The 10,529-nt window shown below is 36.0% G+C and overlaps 1 protein-coding gene across 2 annotated transcripts; it reads right to left on the bottom strand.

Moving 5' to 3' along the window:
- Window positions 1-2,466: 2,466 nt before the first annotated feature.
- On the bottom strand, window positions 2,467-9,746 carry LOC134621373 (T-cell surface antigen CD2-like). Of its 2 annotated transcripts, none has more exons than XM_063467843.1 (9): window positions 9,651-9,746; window positions 8,873-9,163; window positions 8,589-8,665; window positions 7,886-8,051; window positions 6,524-6,594; window positions 5,614-5,788; window positions 5,444-5,500; window positions 5,224-5,306; window positions 2,467-3,482 (listed from the first exon to the last, which is right to left on the bottom strand). In XM_063467843.1, exons 1-8 carry the CDS (start codon window positions 9,718-9,720, stop codon window positions 5,236-5,238), a joined length of 978 nt encoding a protein of 325 aa, XP_063323913.1. In that variant the 5' UTR covers window positions 9,721-9,746; the 3' UTR covers window positions 2,467-3,482; window positions 5,224-5,235. The 2 variants fall into 2 exon arrangements, with proteins under 2 accessions (XP_063323913.1, XP_063323912.1); XM_063467842.1 differs by having other exon boundaries at window positions 5,230-5,306.
- Window positions 9,747-10,529: the final 783 nt, after the last annotated feature.

The following is a 10,529-nucleotide window of genomic DNA, read 5'->3' as shown; positions in this document are numbered from 1 at the left end:
GCCTGTTTTTAGCCTGGGAGTGATTTCTGACACTGACTGTGACTTGAGCACTTTAACATGCTGAAGTAAAAAACATTGTCCAGTCATATTTCTTTCAACTATTTTTTTTAAAATTAGATAATTATTCTCTACTAATGATTTGGAAAGATCATGCATGCTTTTATTTTTCCCAACTTTAATTCTTGCAGTGCTCTTTATAATGGAAACACTCACTTCATTGACTCCCTATATTTGAACTTGCACCAAAAAATATGAACATATCATTCCAGTACTGGCAAATTTACACTGACTGCCTTTCATTTCATAACATGTTAAAATCTTACTGACTTTTGAAACATTAAATAGCCTTGTTTCTAAAATATATTAGGAAATTATTAACCCTTTATGTGTCATTGTGCTTATTTAGATCAGTCAGTGGGACTCCGGTTATTCCAAGGTCACAGCTAGTAAACAATGGTGACCAGGCTTTTCCTGTTTGAGAATCATTTCTGTATTTAATTCAGTGCGACCTGAGTGCCAAAGGTCACAGGCATCCAATGATGATTTTTTGTTTGCCCTTTGGTAAAGAGATTTCTCCAGATTCTCTGAATCTTGTGATGATACTGTAGATGATGAGATATTCAAAGTCTTCACAATTTTGAGGAATTATGTTCTTTAATTGTTCCACATTATGTAGATGCAGGTATTCTTGAGGACTGGCGAACCTCTGCCTATCTTTTCTTCTGAGAAATTCTGCCTCTCTAAGATACTCTTTTTATACCCAATCATGTTACTGATCTATTGTAATGAACTTACCGTATTTTCCGCACTATAAGGCGCACCTTATAATCCAGTGTGCCTTACGTATGAATCACCTAAACATGATATAGCATGTTCTGACTGAGAGATTTCTGAAAAAATTCAAACGTATAGCTCTGCTATCACTTCCAACATAAATGAAGACAGAAAATATAACAGCAGTGACTTTTAGGGTTACTGAAGTTGGACTAGCTGCTATATAATGATGCGCTACGTCAGCGGTCCCCAACCTTTTTTGTGCCATGGACTGGTTTAATGTCAGACAATATTTTCACGGACTGGCCTTTAAGGTGTTGCGGATAAATATAACAAAATAAAATGATACGACCAAGACAAAAATGTTGGTATTTTCTAAATATAATAATAAACGTGAATTCATTACTTACAATTGTGTAACTTTATTAGCAGCGTCCTCCTGAAATGCGCCAACAACATTGAGAGTAACATCCTCCTCTCTGCCCCTTAATGCTCTCTGGTCGCCATGGTAATGAGTCAATATTTCTTTCAAAATAAGACACACAACTACAACACGGGAAAAGACCCAGGGACACCGAGTTAACGATAAAAACCCTGACAACCACAAAATTTCACACCTGAGCCTCAACTCTCACGGTCTGGTACCAAACGACTCACTGACTGGTACTGGACTGTGGCCCGGCGGTTGGGGACCGCTGTGCTACGTGATCGCTAGTGACACAGTTATGTTAGCATGACATAAACACAGTGAAGCTGGAGGATGAACGCTAACTATTTTCCACTCGATAAAAGTTAACGCGAGAGTTCCCAATGGTTAGGGACAAATGCAATCGCATGGCAGGATGCTGTAAAAGGACAAAACTTCAGTCAGGAGAACAACTGAGCTAATCCATCCACAATACGAGGTTAGTCATTAATATACTGCAACAACATGGGAATAGAGCAGCTGTGAGAGAATTCAACATTAATGAATCAATGGTACAGAAGTGAAGGAAGCAAGAAGAATGAGTTGAGTAAAGTTTGACTTATCTGTTTTGTTTCACTTAATGCGCCTTATGGTCCAAAAAAATACGGTGATTAGTGGCAAACTTTTATTCCAGTTGCTTAATGTCAGCACCATTTACCTTTCCAGCCTTTTGTTACCTATTTCTACAAATTGTGAATTCAGTTTAAAGATTAAAAGTTTGAAGATATAATTTTAAAGATTTGACATGTTTCCTGTTTGCTACTGTGATTCAAACATAGATTTATGAGATTTGAGATCATCCTAACATTTTAGAACATTTTAGTATTATATGTAGTCTGCTTCAAACCAACTGGTCCTGACTCTTGAATTGTATGGGGGCTGTGATAGACAGTCTGTCTTAAAACTAAATAACATTTAAACTGCAATATGTAGGCCTTTAGTTAGGCCCTTTTAGTGGTATTCAATCATAACATTTTACAATTCACATAACACCTCGAGTGTGAGGTTTAACAGTGCATGGAGTCATGACTTTTGATCTGCCTATACACTTCTTTGACACTTGGAACTCGAATATATGAGCATATACATTTGGTCTGACTGATTACACAGGGACTTGTGATGCATCAGCACACTTTATTTTTGTAAATATATTAAGAACATTATAAAAATTGATAAAAAACATGTTCATATACATATCAGTATAATATATTTAAAACATTCAGCTGATAAGTTAATATGGTGAAAAGTGTCCAAGTGAATAGACTTATTACTTTTATTTTTGGTGAGGCATAAAGAGGGATTTTAAGAGAAATATTCGTATTCACATGACCACAATAAATCTATTCTGCTCTTAGTTTAACCAAAACACACACTTCTGTTCTTAATTTTTAATTCTTAATTCTTTCCTACAGCTCTGTATTCACTGAAAACCACAATGATGTAGTTTAATCAAGTATTTTTTCCTCAGACTTGTTATCTTTAGAGATCCTTTTAGCTGCACCACGCCCATCATCCCAGGGAGGGAATCAAGTTTTTTTCTTTGAGAAAAAAATATTTTTATCATTTAGCTTTAATTTCATGGTTAATTCCTTGTCCAGCATGTGGTTCAAACATCCTGAAAATCTCCAAATCAGAACAAAGACAAATGCACAACAGATACTAATAAAATCCTGAATTGTCGCTCTCATTAACAATATACAGCACGAACCTGCCAAGCAAAAAAGACTGAAGCTTATTTCCTCCAAAATGAAAGACCTAAACAAAAGCATTAACACATATAGCATAAACAATATTTCTTTGTGAAGGTCTGCTTACAAAATTACAAATCAGGAGATGTTGTAATACAATACATTAGTTTTACATATCACTGACAATCATAATAAGGTTTGCATTTCTGATCTAATCACTGAATGATCGTTAAATTACCCACCCATTTAGGGTTAAATTCCTGTAATCTATAATTTTCTTTGTACATTCATAATGAACCTGACAAACATCAAAATGAAACTCTGTGGGCGTCCTGCAAACATCACGTCACCTCAGCACTCAGATTGAATGGTGTTTATATCATATCCTGTTTCCTGTTGTCTGTCTTCAGACCACAGGCTGCACAGAAGTATGGCTCTGGGACTCTGCTGAACATGCTGTTGTTTATAGTGGTTTTGTCAAGTGGTTCTGCTGAAGGTGATGCTGTTGCTGTTCTTGATTCGTCCACTGCAAACAAAGTTTTCTGACCTGCCATCTGTTGAAATAAGCATAGGCGGCAGGTCAGACCTGCAGAATCATCTTACAGTGTTTTTAACAAGAAAAGAGCAATGCCTGCCACTGCTAAGAATATGTAAGAATATGGATTTGATGGGCCTGTGTCAGCTTAGAAAAAGAATAAATATAAAGAATCTGATTTCCTTTGCAGCCATACTACAAAGAATGAACAATGTTGTGCCGTTTACATGGTTCATGTAGAATTTAGCTCATCAATCAGAGCTGGCAATGGCCCCTGGATCCCAGAACTGAAGAAGCTCCAAGTGTATTTAATGTTAACTAATTTAATGCTAATGTAATTAAAAATTACTCTTATTTGTTAATCTTGTTTTAAGACCTTCATTATTTCAGAATGTTGCCAATAAGCATTGTTTAAGAGTCTGTCAGATCTTGTTTAAGAATCATGCAGTCCAGCTACAGCAGGAATGAGACAGCAGCTAAAGAAAGGAGCTGTCATTTAAATGTAGGGATAACAGCATAGTTTTACAGAAAAAGCAGTCGCACTCGCAGTGATGCATTTGGTCATTCAACTGAGTGTCACAGCTTCCCCATATTGCAACAAAGTAACAAATACAATGTAAACAAATGGCATAAAATTAGAAACACCAACGTTGTTGTTTGTTTATTTGAAGCTATGATTACCTTACATCTTATGATCATCTGCAATTGTATAGAGTAGCTATACACAGCATCTACATTATGTGTTAAGAAACACATGTCTCAGCTTTTATTGCATTTCTGTGCCCCATACACTGCACAGGTCCTGGTACTTTCAGGACTATTTAAACAATATCCCTGAACATGAATAGTGAACATGAAGTTTATGCATAAGTTCAATAAGGAACATCTGTAATCAGTTTCCTGGGTCTTCGGTCTTTTCTGTTCTCTTCATCACTACCGCTTTCCCACACTGTCAATTTCAATACTGTCATCTTTACTCTAGTCCAATCTTCTTCTTGCCCGTCTTCTTTGGGCCAATCAGCCTCCAGTCTGTGTGGTTTAAATCTGTGCTCTCTGTCATTCTCCCTTTCAGACTGCAATTTGTGCAACCCACCTCCTTTCCATCTCCATCTCACAGACACCTCAGTCAGAGCTCCATCAAAGGCTCAGTCTTTATCTTTACCACCCCCAGCATCTAGACACTGGGGGGTCCTGTCCTATATCCAATCACTGCTGGGGTTCCGTTCTGTCATCAGAGTCTAATCACCAAATTAATTTATTTCTTCATCGGAATAAATCAGGTTCAATTCTTCCAAGTGATCGCTCCTTATTGAAATCCTTCAGTGTGCAACTTGAAGTTTTCTGGACTAGTCTGGATGAGTAAAACTGTCCCTTGAAGTGAATCATTATCTGCTGTTTGGCCAAAGGAGTTTGCAAAGAAAAGCGTCTTTGACTCCTTTGACTACGATGACCTGGATGACTGAGAACCTTCACAGACCTATCTGCTGTTTGGAAATATTTTGAACTGAATGCAAATAATCTTAACCATAACCCCTAAAAAATAAAAGTACAAATAATATAAATCTAATAGACCTAAGACTGAGCCTTGGGGAGCTCCTCAAGTAACCTACATGCACAATGAATGGTGAATGGATGGGCTGTACATGGGCTAAATAAGCCATTTATGTAAGTAAAATAGTCTTTAAGATGTTCTGTCTTAGTGCTGTGGCTTATATTTTTAACATGAACTAAAATAATAATAACAGTAAATAAGTAAATACATTTACTGTTTATCATATGCGTCTTTTTCGTCTGGCCCGGACGCAACAAACGGTGGCAGTGACGATCACCAAAATAAGAAGACCTGATGGAGAATAACAGCAAATTGTATTACACATGGAAAAAATAGAGAATTCATGGGTTTGGTGTTTGAAGCTTGATTGCTATGCTTTTCAGAATAACCGCATATAATCTGACGACTGCACAGAACATGAAACGTACCTGCTCCGCCTCCTATGAAAACCCAGATGCTAATTCCAAATAATTCATTAGGAAAAGCTTCAGGAATAAAACAAGAGAAGAAGAAATATATTTTATCATGACATGAGTGTAAAATGGCCATTTCAGTGTCATAACTATTTGAATGGACAGTCGATAGAAATAATACTTACAGGGTTTTGAGCACTTTTGTACAGCAGGGTCACTGATCTCAGAGCTGATGGAGTTTGAAACATTGCAAAAGAAGTTGGTGTTTACCACATCGACGGTTTTCCTTGTAAGTGTCTCCCCTGATCCCTGTGGCTTGTTATACTCGTTAAACCATTTAAATTCCAGATTATTGTCTTTCTGTTGAAGAAAAGATGATTAATGGATTTGCTAAAGTTTTAAACCTCCAAATATAAGAGCAAGCATATTAAATACATTTTGACGGCAAATATTTTTTTCAAAATTTTATTTAGTTATCCAGTGTGTGTGTGTTTCAGTGTCAGGATCAGAAAAAAAGCTTGTAACAATCTTTCTTTTGAAACTGCAAAATTACAGCTTTACTTTAAAACTGTAGTTTATAATGTCATTTTCTTGCCTCTGTGTGTCATTGAACTTAGAGAAAAATAAAACAAAAAGATGACTGAGAACAGTCACTACTATAGAGCTGGTTGTTTGACAGAGAAATTCTTAACCACATCTAAGTATATTTTGCTGTAAGCAGAGTCTTCATGAGGAAAGAAAATCTGTGGGAAAAGTGACTTAAAGGACTTTGAGTTTGTCATGATTAGCTGATACAATGACCTCATAGTCAAGTAACATGACTGAAAGACAGTTGTTGCCCACAGGTTAGAAAATAGAGATCAGTTTTGCTTTCCCAACACTCTGCCTTTATTATCATATATTCACATAATAAAAACATGCAAATATGAGCCTAATTCATACATGCATTAAAAAAGCTGGTTCCTCAAGTTAGCACTTAGTTCAATTCATAAAATCAATTTGTCGACAGATAAACACATAATTATGCTCAGACGTGTATATATATATATATACATATAATGAAATCAAATGAAATGTATTCAACATTGTTCTCACCTGACTAACAGAGCACGTAAATGTAACTTCGGACTCGCCCGTACAGTTCACCGTCACGTGGGGTTTCTGCACTGAGCATAGAAGATTTGGTTGTATCAATATTAAATACACATTGATTACACAACAAAGTTATCATCTATTGGACCAAACAGGCCACAAACATTCTTTGAATCTTTGAATAGAAAAGAAGAAATGGCAAGAGAGTAACATGAAAAATTGTGCTTCAAAAGTCCTGAACTGTCACTTTCACAATCAATTTAAACTAAGGCAGTAGAAAAGTGTATTTCTTTCAACACAAGACAACAAACAATTCAGAAATAAATAAATTAATTGATAAATAAATCAGTAAAATTAATTTTAACCTGAAACATTTTTCTTTTTTCTTGTCTTTTCTATTTCACACTGTCTACAGCAGACAGACCACACTGGGCACCACAGCATAAACAACACTTCTTTGCAAAAGTGTCTACGTTGCATTGTTTGAATGACTACCGAGCGCGTAAACTGTCTGACTTGAGTGTCTGACTTCCTGCATGTCCCAGTTACTTTCAGTGACCTTTTGTGACAATCTACTTGCAAAACTACAAAATCTGTGAGGAAATGTGCTTCTCTTCATATACAGCTTCTAAACCAGGGGTGTCAAACTCAAATACACAGTGGGCCAAAATTCAAAACTGGAACAAAGTCGCGGGCCAACATTAATACTTATTGAAAAAAAAATCTTCCTCCAGATATAAGAATGAATCTTTTCTTATGGACTCAAACAAGTTTTGCTGAAAAACTGAATATGGAACAAGCAAAGCTTAATACTAAACAATATATATATTAGCTGTATAATACCAGTAGGCCAGCTCTAATAGTAATTTGGTAATTTCGTGGGCCAAATGTAATTAGGCTGCGGGCCAAATTTGGCCCGCGGGCCAGAGTTTGACACCTATGTTCTAAACAGTGAATTAGATTGACAACTCAGTAACTATCAGCTGATATTTCATAATAAATTTTGCCCTTCTTGGTCTGTAGTCACATAATGCAGATCAGACAGTGATTTTTAATTGTTCAGGTTGATTTTTAAATTGATTTTCTTTACTTGTTTACATTTTTGTGCGCACTGAACCCAGTTTGTATGTTCAGTCTGAAGCTGATAAATGTCTATAAAATGAAACTCTGTAGGTGTCCTGCACACAGTGCTTCACCTCCTCACTGATGCTGCATGATTATATTATATCCTGTTTTCTATCTTCAGACCACAGTCTGCAGAGAAGCCATGCACATCTGCACATGCAAAAGTGATGCAATGTTTTTCATCAATTGTGAGCAAAACATCTTTTGTTGTGAATATAAATTTGTATCACTTTTACTTACCAGGCTTATAGCAGTTTTGTTGAACAGGCGGACTGATCTCAGAGCTGACGGGGTTGGAAACATTGCAAGAGAAATTAGCATTTAGCACATCTTTGGCTACTCTGGTCAGCGTCTTCCCTTTTTCTTCCAACATTTCACCACCCATAAACCATGTGATCGTCTCATTCTGTGGAAGACAATGTTATTTTCAAGGAGTGTGCAATTAGTGAACTCAGGAAAAAAAAGAAAACATTACTGATCACGGAGCTGATAGTTCAACAGTCTCAGTAAGTGAACTTGAATTTAAAGAGGATCAGGAAATCTCTAGAAAAGCTGTTTAGTGGATTTTGTGCCTCTCAACTAAAGTTATGACCTGAGAAAAAGAGAACGGTTATCCACAGCAGCCTGCCATGATTTAACTTAACCTACACTCTGGTAATCGGTAAATGGGCTGTGTCTTACTGTGATTCTCTTTCTACTAGGAAAGAAGCACTTTTGGCTTCTTTCCTATCTTACATGATGAAATAAAAGTAAAACCTTGTTGACAGAGCAGTGTCTGTGTGTGGATGTTTGTTGTCAAGTGTCTGCAGTTCATTCATGCTGAGTTTCAGAGTAGAGCAAGTGAGGTTATTGAATCTCTTTGTCTTCAGCTTCTTTTGACATTTAATTATGAGTTAGCCATTTGAAGAATGAGTTAAATTTTTTTTATAAATATTGTACTTACGTGACCAACACTGCAAGTAAAATTGACACGTCCATTATCTGTACATGTCATCATTACGGTGGGCTTCTGCACCCGGTCTGAGTAAAGAAAATTAGATTATATCAACATTATATTAGGCAAAGCTGATAATACATTTATTAAAAACAACAGAAAATATTGCTGCATGACAAAGCTGAGGAGTGGCTTCAGTATATTAACAGTTTCTGATCCATCAATGCACTTACTTTCTGTAATATATATTTGTATAACCAGAATAAATGTATTTACAATGTGTTGTTACTTACCTAATACACATAAACGCACACTTGGTAAATTTCCCCCCACATTTAGTCCATCTTCATTGATAACCTCTGGGGTGTATCGTCCTGACTTGTCTTTGGCCAGTTGTGTCAACTTTAGTGATCCAGCTGAATCAACCTCATAATTTTTCCCTTCGATCACCTGTTTCTGTCTGCGATAAAAGATTACCCTTGTGTCCTTGCGCCATCTCAGGCTCTCTGATTCCTTTAATTCATATCTAAGTGACACAGTAAAGCTTGAGCCTGTTGCAGCGTACACACAATCATCCTGAGAGCCTTTGAAACAGAAAGATGAAGAAAGAAGATTCGAAGAAAAGATTCGAATAGTCATGTTATAGTTATTGTTTATCAAATATGAAGCCTATTATGATGTTTTATGGATTAAGAGTTACAGCATTGAAATTGAAGAATTGAAAAAAAATTTCATTATTGAACAAACAGGAAAAAATATAACACGCAGGAAGAGCAGCACAATCAAAAACAAATCGTAACAATAACAACGGCAAAAACTGAAACGGCCTATGCTCACATAAATATATAACTTTTTGCCAAATCAATCAAACATGCTTTGGGTATTTCACAGGTGTTACAGACCAACAGATCAAGTATATGTGAAGTCTTGAAGAATGATTAATAGCAGATGACAAGTTAAAATTAATTTTGCCTTAAAAACTTGTTAAAAAAAACTTGTTAACCAATCAGTTTGGAAATGAAAGCTTTTAAAATAAACTTGAATAGAATAAAGAGATGATTTGTACCATACCTGTGGAGACGATGGAGAAGAAGGAGAGCAAAAACACAACGATGGTGGCAGCAGAAGGCATCTTCTTCATTACATTCAGCTACAAAGAACAGTCGCTTTCCAGTATTGAGGTTATTTCCTGTCAGAACACAGTAACATCACATAGTTTATGTGTGTGTGCCACCGTACATGTTTGTGTGTGCGCATGTACAGCTTTGAAAGGAAGTGATCCAAGAGGTCTCACAGTCTCACAGATAAAGAGCAAAACAAGCAAAGCAAATGTCACATTTAGAAAACAGAGAGTGTGTCAAGTTTAAGTTTGGTTGCTTCTGCAAATATATACAAACATAGTGTGTAATCTCCAGTTAGAGATATTCAACAAGTAACCAACAATTCAAATGCTGAAATATTAAAAATTATGTGGTAATAAATACTTTAGAGCATAAAATGTTGTTTTGCGATTACTTCGTCTTTTATTAGATATAAACTGACTTGTTGCTGCTACAGCATCACATCATCTATTCCACTGTTTTCCACTGAAACAGGGCATAATTTAAACTTAAAAAAGACACTGCTGTGTTTTTAGTATGTTTAAAAAAAAAGTACACGAATGAGACTAAAAAAGAAAACAAAGACTCTATCATGAGCTCATATGCCTGAACATTTATTTTTGTGTTCTTTAGACTTTAGACACTAAGAATGAACTGTGAATCTAATAGGAGAAATAACACCATGTGATTTGCATTTAAGAAGAACACAGTTCATTATTATTTCTTTCCAATTAAACACCTGCAGCTAAAAAGGTCAAAACTCTAATCATGTTGAGGTTTAAGCATCGTACCTCTGAAGGTTTGACATGATGAAAGGTCAGACAGCCACCATCACCGCACGAGTTTTAGC

The sequence above is a fragment of the Pelmatolapia mariae genome, linkage group LG23 (assembly GCF_036321145.2).
Source record: "Pelmatolapia mariae isolate MD_Pm_ZW linkage group LG23, Pm_UMD_F_2, whole genome shotgun sequence".
Lineage (NCBI taxonomy): Eukaryota > Metazoa > Chordata > Actinopteri > Cichliformes > Cichlidae > Pelmatolapia > Pelmatolapia mariae.
This window is presented reverse-complemented; position numbering and strand designations above follow the sequence as displayed.

What these genes read in the sequence shown, in the direction of transcription:
- LOC134621373 (XM_063467843.1), bottom strand. Translation starts at nt 9,720, where the DNA reads ATGAAGAAGATGCCTTCTGCTGCCACCATCGTTGTGTTTTTGCTCTCC. An exon ending in CTTCTCCATCGTCTCCACAG is followed by an intron (nt 9,164 to 9,650) that starts GTATGGTACAAA and finishes TCTGTTTCAAAG; the next exon opens with GCTCTCAGGATGATTGTGTG. An exon ending in TTACGTGCTCTGTTAGTCAG is followed by an intron (nt 5,789 to 6,523) that starts GTGAGAACAATG and finishes TTTCTTCAACAG; the next exon opens with AAAGACAATAATCTGGAATT.